This window comes from Balaenoptera musculus, chromosome 15 (genome assembly GCF_009873245.2).
Source record: "Balaenoptera musculus isolate JJ_BM4_2016_0621 chromosome 15, mBalMus1.pri.v3, whole genome shotgun sequence".
Taxonomy (NCBI): Eukaryota; Metazoa; Chordata; class Mammalia; order Artiodactyla; family Balaenopteridae; genus Balaenoptera; species Balaenoptera musculus.
Window position 1 is genome coordinate 67,479,480 of NC_045799.1, and position 14,998 is coordinate 67,494,477.

The 14,998-nt window shown below is 48.1% G+C and overlaps 1 protein-coding gene and 1 pseudogene across 1 annotated transcript in view; both read right to left on the bottom strand.

Moving 5' to 3' along the window:
* Positions 1 to 10,760, bottom strand: part of GGA2 (golgi associated, gamma adaptin ear containing, ARF binding protein 2) — a 30,342-nt gene extending 19,582 nt beyond the window's left edge. Inside the window, exons 1-4 of the mRNA XM_036825801.1 lie at positions 10,613 to 10,760; positions 1,870 to 1,954; positions 987 to 1,062; positions 4 to 102 (exon numbers count right to left, since the gene is read on the bottom strand). Coding sequence (XP_036681696.1) covers positions 4 to 102; positions 987 to 1,062; positions 1,870 to 1,954; positions 10,613 to 10,712 — 360 coding nt within the window. The 5' untranslated portion in view covers positions 10,713 to 10,760. The remainder of the gene's footprint in view (positions 1 to 3; positions 103 to 986; positions 1,063 to 1,869; positions 1,955 to 10,612) is intronic.
* Positions 7,554 to 7,874, bottom strand: LOC118881188 (annotated as a pseudogene).
* Positions 10,761 to 14,998: the final 4,238 nt, after the last annotated feature.

Here is a 14,998-nt window from a genome sequence, read left to right on the forward strand (position 1 = left end):
CACCTTTGGGGACAACACTTTGATGAGCTCGTTCAGGAAGCGGAACTTGGCCACCTCATTGTGGAACTTCTCCCCACAGTGGTTCACACACACCTCCAGAACCTGCGCAGACACAGGACCCCCATGAGAAGGGGAAACCATTGGCTCCAGGGCTCATTTCAAACCTGGTAAGTATTTGCTGAAATCACGGCTCAAGACTGAGGACACTAAAGTTTGGGAGAAAGGGTGATACTTTTAGATTAAGAAAAAAAAGCGCCTGTTTGCTCTTGTTGTAACTGACAGGTTTGTGCCCAGGAAACAGCTCAGTGGGGTACCCTGAGGTCAGCCCACCTTTTAAGGAGACCCTTTGGGCAGGTGAAACCAGTCAGAGAATCACTTCCTTCTTTCTCCTTAGAGGCAGAAATTGGACATGGAATACCCAAGAACTGTTAAACTACAGGTTACCTGCTGGCACTCAAGTGACAAATTGGGCATGTAAATGTTTTCTTTGGTCCACAATCTTGCTTAACATTTCAAATCAGTCACCAATATTGAAAAATTCAGAGAATTCATATATTTAAAAATCTAGATTTCCAGTTTCTCTTAAACAGGAAGTTCTAGCAACACTGGGCCCAAACTCACTCCTGGGAACAGCCAGCGGGTCCTGCACTGCAGCTGCCCTCTTTAGACTGGGCATGGGCTCTCGAGTTCTTTGGTCCCCACCCAGCAGCTCATTCACTTATGTTACCAATCTGGCCCTGCGGGACTTGACCTTGCCAGCCCTGGTCTAAAAAGGGCAAAAAGAAATAAAGCCTTCCTTTCCTTCTCGCAAAGCGGGCTCAATACTACTCTCCAGAAACAGATCTAGGATGGGGCAATCTGAGCCCAGAACTCCCTCCAGCCTGCTTTCTCAAGGCCAGTGAAGGTGAACCTCTCAGAGTCTCTTCCCCACGGAAATGCTAGCCTCAGGACAGGAGAGCTTAGGCTAAGGGGCAAGCCGAACTCACCGTTAAGGCATAAAGAGCTTCTTTCTCTTGTGGAGACTGGATCTTGTGGGCCAGTAGCCAAGGTGCATGGGTTGAGCTAAGGGAAAACAAGACACCTGGACTCTGGGCGGAGAGGAACACACCAGCCTGGCTGAGCACACCTGGTAAAGTCCCCTCTCCTCCAGGAGCTCGGGTCCCAGAGCAGAGGTGGGATGTGACTGCACACGGCCGGGCATGAGCCCCTGAAGGAGGCCGACTCCCACCCACCCTCCTCATAGCTACACGCCCAGGGCACACCATCCTCTCCCCAGTCAACCCACCCCTACAACTTCCAGACCTGTGAGTAACTTGGTCGTGAGCAGCACAGACCTTGTCTGTCATATGACAACTGCTCAGTTAACACTAGAGCAGAAAATGTGATCAAACTTCTTGCTCGTTTCTAAATGAATATTCAGCAACATGGAGATAAAACATCCGGATGACTCACTCATTTCTTAAATTCCTATCCAGATACTTTAGAAACCAAATTCAACAAAATCTTACCCCTTCTTCCCCTGCTTTTTCTTAAGAAAGACTGCATTTAAATTATGGAGAACACACTGATCTTTCACATTGCTACGTACCCTAGCTACATTCCATCCCTAACATTCAGAGATGTCCTCAGAAGTAGTGTTTCATAACACTATTTAAAATTTTTTAAATAACTGCCAGTTACAAACTGACTATTTGTTTTTTAGAAAACCACATGAATTTGCTATTTCTAGAAAAATAATGTACTCAGTAGATCATAGAGGGAGAAAAAAAGGAAACAACAATCTATGCTACGTAAAACAATCCTGAGAAACAAAGGCATGCACAGTCTGAGGTGCCCCCAAAGTCAAGCATGTGTGTGAAGTCACCTTACCCATTGGGATCAGTGTTCACTTGGTCACAGAAATTCTGGATAGCTGACCAATCCTGTTCTGACATGCTTGGGTCTGTGGCTTTATCTGTCAAGGAAATAAAAAATAAAATTAAAGTATAATAAAGAGACACATACACCTCTCCACACCACTAGCCCCCCAAATATGACAACAGCCAAGGACTGTGCCATCACCTCTAGGGGATCAGACCCAGTGAGCAGACAGCTGAAAGGGACAGGGGCCTGGACTGATCATCACCGGCAGGCACAGTGTCTGGCCCATGATACGGCCTCAGTGACCGTTTGCTGACTGAATGAACCACTAAACTGGTTAACAAGCTACTGTCCTGAAAGGGGCCCCATTCCCAGTGCAGGGGATGGCCTATGTGCACCTTCTTCATGCCCGTGTCAGGACTCCCCCACTTTGGCCCTGCAATGAGGACGGGCTTGGGCCAGCATCTGGGCATGGGCCAGAACCTGTAAGCTTCTTAGCCATGTGACAGGAAGACTAGAACATACAATGAAGCCCTGAGCGGCTCCCACCATATCCTCAAAGGAACAGGCCCAAATCTGAGCCTCCACTTACTGAAATCTCCTGACCATCCTATGTAAGAAGCTTCTCCACATGTCAGTGGCTTATCCAGTCTGACAAGAGGACCTCCTTGCCTTCACTCCTCAAAATGCTATTTCTCTCTGCTACCATACACATGCCCAAGGAACCCAGATCTAGTCACGCTAGGGTCTCCCCCATTGGAACGTTCATATTTGGATGAAATCTGAGGACACGGAGCATGAAGAGTACCAGGGCACAGCCAGAAGCAGAAGATACCTGGAGAAAGAAGGATTATCAGAAGGCCTAATGTTGAGACCCTGCTCCACTGAAGGGAGGGGCAATCCTTGACTTCCTGGAATGAGGGGTTGTGTGTATCTTTCCTGGTGCTTGATGGTAGCAGCTTCTTCCTCTCCTCCCACTGCTGCTGCCTAGAATCCCCGGCCAGCAACCCAACAAGGATGCCCATTCCACATGCCCCGCCCCCAGAATGAACCAGGCCACATTCTCACAAAGGAGTTGCTGAGACTGTCTTTGTCCTGCCCTTTCATAACATTTCCCTTACTCCCCACTGTCCAGCCTGTCCTGGCCTACCTGGTTCTCCAGTGAAATATCTTACTGGTCCTGACAGAGAAGCTCTTTCAAGCTCTGCAAATAAGTAATTCTTATGGTCATATCTCTGACACTATTCCTCTTGCCTGAACGTCCTCTTTTCTCCTCTCAAAATCCTATCCATTCTTCAAGGCCACTCTGAATTTCCATCTCCTCCCAAAAGCCTCCTCCCACTTCTCCAGCCCCTACTAATTCTCCTCCCTTCTGATCACTTAAGACTACACAGTCAACCAGAGTTTAACTTTTCCAGACAGCAGTCACATTTATGTCATGCAGAAGTCACGTGCCCCACAGCTCAACAATGAGATTCAGAGGACATCTTCCCACCCACCAACTCCATCCTAAATGAAAAAAGACAACAAAGGAGAGCAAAGGAATTAGATGATCAATTCCCATATGCCTCTCACCTTTTTCCTCCTCAAAGCTCTTTCCCTGTGTTCCATCTCTCAAAATGCTGTTCACCTTTCGAGTCCCAATTCAATATGCCACTTCATAAAGACTTTCTTAATCTTTCTGTATCTCCCACCCCCACAAAACAGAAGCCATCCCTTCCTTCTCAGAAGGCCCACATCTTACCTGCTCTTTCAGGATGGGGATCTCCAGCTCCATCCCTTATTAGTTACATGTCCTTGGGCTCTCTGAGCCTCAGTTTCCTCAACTATGAAATAGGAAAATAGTACCCTCCTCATGGGATAGCCATGAGATTTTTAAAAGATAGTGTCTAAAGTACTCAGTATAGCAGCAAACATTAAGTAATCAATAAAAGATAGCTAATCTTATAATAGTCTCTGCCTTTTACTTTAGTATGTACACATGACTTATTACACTTAAACTTCAAAAGTTTATTCAAAACGAAGGCAGAGGGACTTCCCTGGTGGTCCAGTGGGTAAGACTCCATGCTCCCAATGCAGGGGGCCCGGGTTCGATCCCTGGTCGGGGAACTAGATCCCGCATGCATGCCACAACTAAGAAGTCTGCATGCCGCAACTAAAGATCCCACATGCCGCAACTAAGACACAACAGAGCCTAAATAAATAAATAAGTATTTTTTAAAAAGTTGGTAGCAACATATTCAGTAAATGTTAAAAAAAACGAAGGCAGAAGCCATATGTTTCCTATAGTGCTTAGTACAATGCCTTACCCATAGGCACAAAATAATTACTCATGAAATAAACTTAAGGCAGTGATTTCCAGAGAGTCTGATTAAGGAGATCTGACTCATCTAAGATAAATCTTTACCCTTTAAGCTTCATTAAGTTTCACTTCACTACAAGGTCAAGCTTGACACCTAAAAGGCATTCAGAACTCAACACTTGACTCTATGCCCTAGTGGCAGAGAAGAGCAGGCAGGACCCCAATTCACCACGCAGAATCCAGCTCTCTCCCTCCTCCCCTACTGCCAGGTCACCAGTTTTTCCAAAGAAAGGAAGGAAAAAACCTCTATAAGGTTAAATAATGTTCTAAACCCTTACCAAGGCAAAGCAGCAAAAAGATCTATAAAGTGTAAGTTATTTTATTTGCTATATCTTATATGATAAGGATTCCCTGAAGGTTTTTCATAGCTCCCAAATAATAGCAATAATAGTAATAGCTGCCCTCCCACCCCACTTTGTTTTTGCTGTGGGTCAGACAAGATGCTGAGTGTTTTCCAAGCATCCCTTTCCTGTAAACCTCAGAACAACTGAAGTTGGTACTACTACCTCACCACTGAAGAAACCTGCCCAGCCACAAAGCTAGAAAATGAAAAAAATTCAATCCCAGGTCTGTCTGATTCCAGGGCCCAAATGTTTCTCAGGGTTAAGTCTTCAGTTCCTTGGCAAAGGCAGGGCCTCTCTTGGGAACTAGCTTCTTTGACTTTCTTACCACTAAGTTATCATCTCCCTAAGGCAGGAAGAAGGTCTGTCTCATTCACCTTCCCATCTCCAACACCTAGAATAGTCATCAGCATGGGTATCTACTAATGAATGAATGATTCATCTTTTACTATGCAGAGTCTGGCCAGCTGGCTGCACATATTGCTCACACCAGGAGATGGCTATTCCAGTTCTGAAATAACTGGATCTCTGAACACCTAATTCCATCCTGCCAAGCTATTTCAGTGGCTTTGAGCAGCTCTAGAGAAAATGACCCCCAGAGGACCAGTAGCTTGGTCTGATCAGCCCAGAGCAACCCTCCGGGTCTGTTTGACTCCAATTTATCCCAAGGAGTGGCTAGGAGCCAGACAGGGCCTGGTCAGGTAGAAACTCAAAAAAACTCTACTCTGGAACTTCCCTGGCGGCACAGTGGTTAAGGCTCCACGCTCCCAATGCAGGGGGCCCAGGTTGCATCCCTGGTCAGGGAACTAGATCCCACATGCATGCCGCAGCTAAGAAGTCCGCATGCTGCAACAAAGTTCCCGCATGCTACAATGAAGATCCCGCGTGCTACAACTAAGGAGCCAGCGAGCTGCAACTAAGACCCAGTGCAACCAAATAAAATTAATTAATTTTTAAAAAAAAAAGCAACCCTATTTTGCTTCACCTATCACCGCCCCATCAAGAATGCCTATCACGGGTTTCCCTGGTGGGGCAGTGGTTAACAATCCACCTGCCAATGCAGGAGACACAGGTTCGAGCCCTGGTCCAGGAAGATCCCACATGCCGCGGAGAAACTAAGCCCGTGCGCCACAACTACTGAAGCCCGCACACCCTAGAGCCCGTGCTCTGCAACAAGAGAAGCCACCGCAATGAGAAGCTTGCGCACCGCAACGTAGAGCAGCCCCCATTCGCCGCAACTAGAGAAAGCCCACGTGCTGCAACGAAGACCCAATGCAGCCAAAAATAAATAATAAATAAATAAAATAAAATAAAAGCATTTATCTCATCACAAATGCCTTTATCACTAAAAAGAATGGCTATCCTGGGCACCAAGGTGGTTTATTTAGCTGGCACTCGGGCAGGACAAATATAGGACTACTGTCATATATTTGCTTAATAAAAGCAACATCTGTATGCATTTCAAGTCTGCTACAGCAGGGGTCCCCAACCTCTGGGTGGACCTTACTGGGCCTCAGCCTGTAAGGAACAGGGCCGCACAGCAGGAGGTGAGTGGCGGGCTGGCGAGCAAAGCCTCATCTGCCGCTCCCCCATCGCTGGCATTACCTCCTGAAGCACCTGCCCACCCCCAGCCCCCCTTTACTCCCCCGTCCATGGAAGAATTGTCTTCCACGAAACCAGTCCCTGGTGCCAAAAAGGTTGGGGACCGCTGTGCTACAGGGTGAGCGGTATTAAGAAAACAGCTGAGGGGGACTTCCCTGGAGGTCCAGTGGTTAAGACTCCGCACTTCCACCGCAGGGGGCGTGGGTTCGATCCCTGGTCGGGGAACTAAGATCCTGCATGCCATGCAGTTCAGCACGGTGCCCCCACCCCCAAAAAAATTTTTTAAAAAAGAAAGAAAAATTAAAAAGAAAAAAAAGAAGGAAAGAAAACAGCTGAGCCCTCCATCTGTGAATGAAATGATTCATCTTTTTTTTGGCCATGCTGTGGGTTTGTGGGATGTTAGTTCCCCGACCAGGGATCGAACCCTGGCCACGGCAGTGAAAGCACTGAGTCCTAACCCCGGGACCATCAGGGAATTCCCTGAAATGGTTCATCTAACAGTGACTAATTCAAAAGTCAAATCATCTCACATCAGCTGCCATCCAACCACCAGGGTCATGACCCTGGCGCTAGAGCAGCCTGTGCTACTAAGGGGAGCCCTGAGGCTGTGGGGAGCACTCACCTTGAGAACACTTAGAACTCAACCCCGTAGCAGTGCTCACTGCATGGAGGAATCCTATAGGGGGTACACATCGACCCCTACATCCAGCAATCATTCAATTAAGCACATGCTGAAAGCCCAAGCAAGACCCGCCACAGGAATGACCTATGCTTGGGCTCCAAGATAACCCTTGAGAAGCTGGGAGAGTATAAATAGAGCCACTCCCATCCCCAAAGGAGGCATAAAAGCAAGGCTAGGAGACAGGACTTTTCACCTGGGAGTAGGTCCGAGTGGAAGGAGAGAGATTTACTGAGCAGCCTGCCTTAGCTTTACTTAAGCTACTGACTCCTTGGCAGCACTACCAGAGCTAGAGACCAAGAGGCCCCAGGGCTGCTGTTAATAGCACAAGACTCCCAGCAACCCGAAGTGTCCACTAACAAGGAACTGGTTAAACAGAGTATAGCACCCCACGGAATGGGGCACTCGAGGCGTTTCATTAACAAGAATGAGGCAGCTCTAAATGCAGTCATGTGGAACAATGCCCAAAATAAACTAAGTGGGGTAAGAAAAGCTGCAAAATGCCCAGAAGCTGCTACTTGTTTTTGTGTTTTTTTTTCATTCATGAGACGTTTATTAAAATAACACATTCAGGGGAAAAATATCAATACAATTGTATACATCATTACTGAAAACTGTATACCATCATACAAAAAAGGATTTTATTTTGGGAAATCGATTCCTAATTTATGGCAAATTTTACTTTCAGAAATAAAACCACAAAACAACACAATCTAATTCAATCTTAAAGGCCGGCATGCTGAACAAGGAATGTTCTTATTCTTCGTAGGAGCTCCTTCTTTACACTGTCAGGTACCAGGGCTCTGCCTTTTGGTGTGACTTCAGCTACCAAGTCATCAACACTAACGTGTTCTAGTCCTTTTTCTTTAATTACCTCTTTACAGTGTGCCTTCAACTGATCCTTCCAGCCACATTCAATTAATTTAGCTCTCAGCAACTCTTTGAGGCGTTCTCTTTCTCCAGTTTCTATCAACTTTTGGTTAATTGCTGCTCTCATCTACGCATCTTTGTTCATCTTGCTAACCACACTCTTCAGCTGCCTGGACCTAGACCCTCAGCAGCTTGGGCATCTAAGCACACAGAAAGCTAGCACACCTGCTACTTGTGTTTTTAAAGCATGAACTTCTGCTGAAACAGCTTCCTAGGTCTGATGTTCCTCTTCTTTTTTGGTAACACAACATGAGTTAGTTTTCTGCCACTCCCAACTAAGAAGACTAATGATAATAATAGCTAACACTGTGTGCCAGGCACTATCCTGAGTGCTTCACACGTACTAACTCCTCTCATCCTCACAGCCTCGAGACGGACATGGTATTACATTCCGATCTTAGGGACACAGCTGCCTTGCCTGCTGAGGTAAGACCTGACAGTGAGCTGAGCTCGGGGGTCCTCAGACCCCCCTAGAGTGACCTCCTTCTCCATCCAGTCCAGACTCACGGTGCTTTCCTTCAACGACACTCCTGTCCTTGCCCCACCACCAGCCCCTCTACCCCTTGTCCTCCCACGTACCACCTCCACTGCGCCCCAGTCCCCAGAAGTCTGGTTTACACAGTTCACTTTCTCTGCCCTACGGAGGGGCGGGGGCGGGGAGGTGCAAATCGCACAACCACGAAGACTACAAGATACATTTCTGAAGTCCACTCCACACTCCAGAGCCCAAACTCAGAGGATCTCTGGTGGGGAGGGGAGAGGTGAGCCTGCCCCTCTCTGCCAGGGCACTTCTGGTAATGTCTGGAGGCATTTTTGGTTGTCGAGACTGGGGAGTGGGTGTGTGCTATTGGTACAGGTTCTAGCCCTACCCGAACAACTGGAAGATCTCACAACTTTGGGACCACACTGGCTGGCCTAAAACAGCGGGAGCTTCAGGACCCCGTCCTTGAGCAGCTACAGTTCCCTTTTTCTCCCCCACCTGTGTCGGCCGCTAGCTGGCCTCTAACTCAGCCCACTTGACTTTTGCAACTCCACTGCCTCCTAGTCAACCACCTTCTGTCCCCACCATTTAACACTAAGGTAGCTCAGTAACCTTTTAGTCGCCAAATTCGAAGTTCCCCCTCCTCCCTCCTCCTCCTACTCTCTCTCTCAGCAGCAAAACCACCTACCAACTACATCCACCTGCAGCTCCCCACCGTCCAAGCTTCCCCCTCCACGCCCAGCCAGTAGGCTCCGCCTTCTGTCTCCAGGCTGCTTTTCCCGCCTGCTTCTTCCATGTTGAGATTCTCCATGCTCCATCTGCAAACCTCTGCTCTTCCTAATGGGCACAGCCTCCCTGGACAAGCTCACTGCCAGTGAACTGAAGGTCCCAAGTTGACCTCCAGCTCTTTTACCCTCTCTGGAGCCAACCAACTGCCCAGAGAGCTTCTCTTTGTGCCACAAGCACCTCAAACTCCACAAGTCAACAAGTGAGACATCTGTAACCAACCAGTTACCTGAGCCTGAAACCTGGGATTCATCCTAAATGCCTCCTGGTCTCTTGCCTCTATTCTAATGCATCAAGCCTGCTGATGGTACTAGCTAATTATTTCTGCTCTCCATCCCAATACCTTTGTCCTACTTCACCCCCCACTACCAGAAGAGCTTTTCATCTACTCTCTCTGCCTGAACTCCCCCATCCCTAACCAATTCGTCTCTTCTCACGGCTGCAGGTGATGCTTTTAACAAGTGTACTGGATCAGAGTCCCAGGCTGAAAACGCCAACATCCCCTCCCCTACTGCATCAGGGATAAACTGAACTCCTTTCTGCAACGTACAAGACCCTTGAAGATCTCACCCCAATTAGCAGTGCAGACTCTTTAGGCTTTGCACTCCTGCAGAAGTGACCTCCTTCTTCCCAGAACGCCCCACACCCTCCTGTTCCCCCAGCTTTTGCACATGCAGTTTCCTGCATCTGAAATGCTGTCGCCTCCATTGTCCACGCAAATGCTATGTCCCCTGAGACAATCCCCAGGTAAACAAACCCAACTCCCACCACCGCACTTTAAACCCGGCTCCCTCCCAATCTGCAGGTAATGTAACAAAGTGCTGTTACTGTCGGCTTGTACCACCCACTTAAAAATGTCTTTGTGAGCAAGGACCCTGTGTTACGCATCTCAGTACTCCCAGCACCCAGCAGAGCCCGATACAAGGAGCATATGCTTTATTCTCCTGGAATTTCGAGTCCCCACCGGTAACGCAGGAACAATAACGACCCTCAACGACTGCCGTGAGTCTTCCAGGAGACAATACACATAAGAAACCCGGCCACAACCCACATGCACAAAAGGTGTAAAGGGCTTGTTTTGACATTAAAGTCGGCAGCCAGACAGCTCCTTCCCACAGGGTGGGTATGTGGCACAACTGAGGAAGTCGAAAGGTCCCCATCTGTAAAACGAGGTTAAAAACAGAAGCTGTCTCTTGGGGTCGTAACGAGGATTAACAGTGGCTGAAATGCTTTCCAGCACAGTGCCTGGCATAAAAGCAAAGCTCAATAAACCTTAGCCATTATGTTGTTAACAGTGTTCATGCACCGCGACTGGGGGAGGTTGGGAGGAGGAGGGGGAGCAGAGCGCCCAGCCTCGGGTCCGCAGCCCTGGCGGATTCCTGGGACTCCTCTCGGGGCCTCCCCGTGGCGATCCTCCCACCCGCGCCGGGCCCAGCCCCGCTCCCCGGGCGCCGACCTCCCCGCGGCCACCTGTCCCGCCGCCGGCCTCAGAAGAAAGGCCCAGGGAGGCGGGAAGCCAGGCCTCACGTGGGGCGCTGGGCCCGCGCCGAGGGGCGGCCCTGGCTACTCACTGAGCCACAGCTCCAGCGCCGGCCCCGGGGGCCCCTCGGCCGACTCGGTCCCAGCCGCGGCCCCGGCCCCCGCCGCCACCGCCGTCGCCGTCGCCGCCATAGGCCCAGCCCCGCAGCCGAGGCCGCGGCACCCCCTGCCCTTCAGCCGCCGGCGTCTGGCGTGTTCCGGGGCTGCCGACGCGGCAGGCGAGGGTCGGCACGTGATGGGACGGGGCCCGTGGTGCCACGCCCACACACCAGGCCCCGCCTCCGCGCAGGCCCCGGGCCGGGGGTGCAGCCTCCCCGACAGCCCTCCTCCACGCGCGGGTCGGGCTCGCGGACTGGTCTTCCAGACCCGCAACCAGGTCAAAGTTGGTCAAGCCGACCTCGCAAGGCCTGCCAGATGAAACAGAGGACGCCCCGTTAAATTTGAGTCTCCGGTAACGAATTCTTCTAGCATTTTTATTCCGGACGGTCTTTCTGGACCATCACCTCCTTCCATACTTTGCTTTATTTTCTCCGTAACACATTACACCATGAGCGTACTAGATATTTACTTACTATATCAAAGGGTAATTCCCCCCCCCCAAAAAAAGTCATGGTTCTCATGCATTGTAAAATGAACGCCTGTTAAATATTTTAACTCTAATTAAACAAGAGAACCAAGCGGATGTCATAATCGGTCCAAAAGAGAAGTCAGAAAAAGGGCAAGTTTATACAGAATAAACAAATGTTGGAACAGATGTGCAGGTGGACACAAAACTAGCTCAGAATTAATTTGCATTTTTTAATTTTTATTTATTATTATTATTATTTTGGCCACACCATGGGGCTTGCAGGATCTTAGTTCCCCGACCAGGGAAGCACGGAGTCCTAACCACTGGACCGCCAGGGAATTCCCCAATTTGCATGTTTATAGGCAAGGATTATTTGCGTTGCTCTCAGTTATCTACAGCTAAGAGTGTAAGACATCTCTGAGACAGTGAAAGAAAGGATAGGAACTGGAAAGGTGTGCTCTCTAGACAATGTGTAATTTTCCTTGGAAGCACAAATCCTCTATACTCCATTACCTGCTTCACGCCACTAATTTAAGCAGGAATTTTGTACACTTTTATGTCCCCAATACCTAGGGTAGTGCCTGGCACACCAGTGCCAATACATATTTGTTGAATGGCCAGATGAACAGTGGAAGCAGTAACAGGTAGCTACAGGATTTTAGGTCCCATCCCTACCCCAAATAAACACACGGTCTAGGTTTAGCAGTACATTTGCTGTGCTATTTCAGCTCCAAAATAAGTCCAGACACACACATCTCCATCTGACAGATTGCTGCCTTCTATTTGGAAATTATCTGACTGAACTCCCCTCTGTGTGCCAGGTTCTTTTACAGTTGTTACCTGTCTTAGTAAACTTGGGCTGCTATAAAAAATACCACAGACTGGTTGGCCTAAACAACAGACATTTATTTCTCACTGGAGGCTGGGAAGTCCAAGATCAAGGTGCTGCTGATGGGTTCCTGGTGACAACCTGCTTCCAGGTTTGCAGAGGGCTGCTTTCTTGCTGTGTGTTCACAGGGTGGAGAGAGAGCGTGCTCTGATATCTTCCTCTTATCGGGGCACTAATCCCATCCTGAGGGCCCCACCCTCAGCACCACATCTAAACCTAATTACCTGCCACAGCCCTACCTCAAATACCATCACATGGAGATAAGCGCCTCAGTGTGTGAATTTGAATTTTAAGGGGACACATTCAGTCTGTAACATTATTCATGTTGGGGAAGTTTTGTATGAAATCAATGAAAACTAAGCATTGTTTACAGCATGCCTTTCTGTTATCTGATCTTGGTTCCTTGGGAATTATTTTACTTCTCTGTAAACTGTAAATAACTGAAAGCAATGGAAAATTATTCTTGTCTATAGACATGCAAATGATTCTGTCCCAGGAAGACGCAACCCTCTCCCCGTGGGAAAAACAGCTTTGCCTCCATTTTGCACATTCATTTCTATATTCCTGATCTATAAATGTGTCTGTTCTTTGGATTCGCCTTTGAACTGGTTGTAACATCTCACCAGGTTTTAAGTGAAATCTTTAACATGTGTTCATCTCTCAAAAGTTCTAAACATCTGGCAACACTGGAGCTGGGTTTCCTTGTTGCAACAAATGCCTGGAGATGACTGGAGACTGTACCCTACCAAGAACCATCCATCACCTCCTGAATATTTCTTATACCTGGCTTATGTTATTTATTTTAAGCATCTTCACTCTTTTAACATTTTGACATGTGATCAGTGGCTCTCAAACTAACATTTGTCAGAATCACCTGGAGGGCTTGTTAAAACACAGAATGCAGGGACCCACCCACACAGTTTCTGATTCAGTAGGTCTGGGGTAATGCCCAAGAATCTAATCATTCTCCCTCCAGGCGATGCTCGAGGGACCACCTCTGATTCCTTCTTTCCCACTGCGTATCTTTTTGCCTGTTCTGTTCCCTCAGCCTGGAACATCCTGCCTCTGTTGTCTGTCAAAGTACCTCAGGGTTGGGCTGCCAGATTTAGCTAGTAAAGATACAGGAAGCTCAGTTAAATCAGAATTTCAGACAAACAACAAATAATTTTTAAAAACTGAGATATAATTAACATATAATGTTGTTAGTTTCAGGTGTACATGAATTGATATTTGTGTGTCTTGCAAAATGATCACCACGATATGTCTTGTTAGTATCCAACACTACCCATCATTACAAAATTTCTTTTTCTTATGAGAACTTCTAAAATCTACTCTCTTAGCAACCTTCAAATATACAGTGCAGTATTGTTAACTAGAATCACCATGCCGTATATTGCATCCCCAGGACTTACCTTTTTTTTTTTTTTTTAATTTATGGCTGTGTTGGGTCTTTGTTTCTGTGCGAGGGCTTTCTCTAGTTGTGGCAAGTGGGGGCCACTCTTCATCGCGGTGCGCGGGCCTCTCACTATCACGGCCTCTCCTGTTGCGGAGCACAGGCTCCAGACGCACAGGCTCAGTAATGGTGGCTCACGGGCTCAGTTGCTCCGCGGCATATGGAATCTTCCCAGACCAGGGCTCGAACCCGTGTCCCCTGCATTAGCAGGCAGACTCTCAACCACTGCGCCACCAGGGAAGCCCGGACTTACCTATTTTTAACTTGAAGTTTGTACCTTTTGATCACATTCACCCATTGTGGCCACCCCTACACAATTATAAATAACTTTTTTAGTATAATATTGCATGGGACATACTTATACTAAGAAATTATTCACTGTTTCTCTGAAATTAAAAGCAAAAAACAATAGTCCAACTCCTTGTCACGCAGGCATTTCCTGACTGACTCCCCACACCCAAGGATATCCATATCCCTGTATCCCTTTGCTTGCTCCTCCACCACCTCCTCCACACTTGCATTTTTGTGATTGTTAGTCACCTATGACACTGTGATCTCTTTGAGGCAGGAGCCTTATCTTTTATTTGTTTGTGTTTTATTTAGTTATTTATTTTTAATAAATTAATTTTTTTATTTTTATTTTTGGCTGCATTGGGTCTTCGTTGCTGCGCGCGGGCTTTCTCTAGTTGCGGTGAGCGGGGGCCACTCTTGGTTGCGGTGCGAGGGCTTCTCACTGAGGTGGCTTCTCCTGTTGCGGAGCGCGGGCTTCAGTAGTTGTGGCACGCGGGCTCAGTAGTTGTGGCCCGCGGGATCCAGAGCGCGGGCTCAGTAGTTGTGGCGCACGGGCTTAGTTGCACTGCGGCATGTGGGATCTTCCCCGGACCAGGGCTCGAACCCGTGTCCCCCGTGTTGGCAGGCAGGTTCTTAACCACTACGCCACCAGGGAAGCCCTTATTTTTAAAAGCTTAAGGCACTGAGTGAAGGAAGGAACAAAAATCTGTGGACTTAGCCCCCACAATGAACAAGGCTTTGTCTAATTCCTCTCCACACCCTCAGGCCTCACAGGGCCTGGCACAGAGTAGGTGTTTGTCAAATGGATGAACAAAGACAGGACTGAATGGACTCAGACTGAGGCAGGAGATAGATGGGCTCCAGGCTAGGCATTTACAACTGGCCTCCTGTTCACACCTCCTGGGGTGAGGAGAAGATGGGCTCCAGGGTGGACATTCATCATTACCAGCCCACTGTTTACGTTTCCTGAAGCAAGAGACAAACGGGCTCCAGGACTACATATTTATGACCAGACTTCTGTCTATATTTCAGAATCTGCACCTTGATATAAAAACCAGCAACAGAAATTGGGTAAATAACCAGACATTGGACATGTTCTTATTAGTTATCCATTTAATACATATTAGTGTAGATAAGTCAATCCCAATCTCCCAATTCATCACACCACCACCCCCACTCCCCGCCACTTTCCCCCCTTGGTGTCCATACGTTTGTTC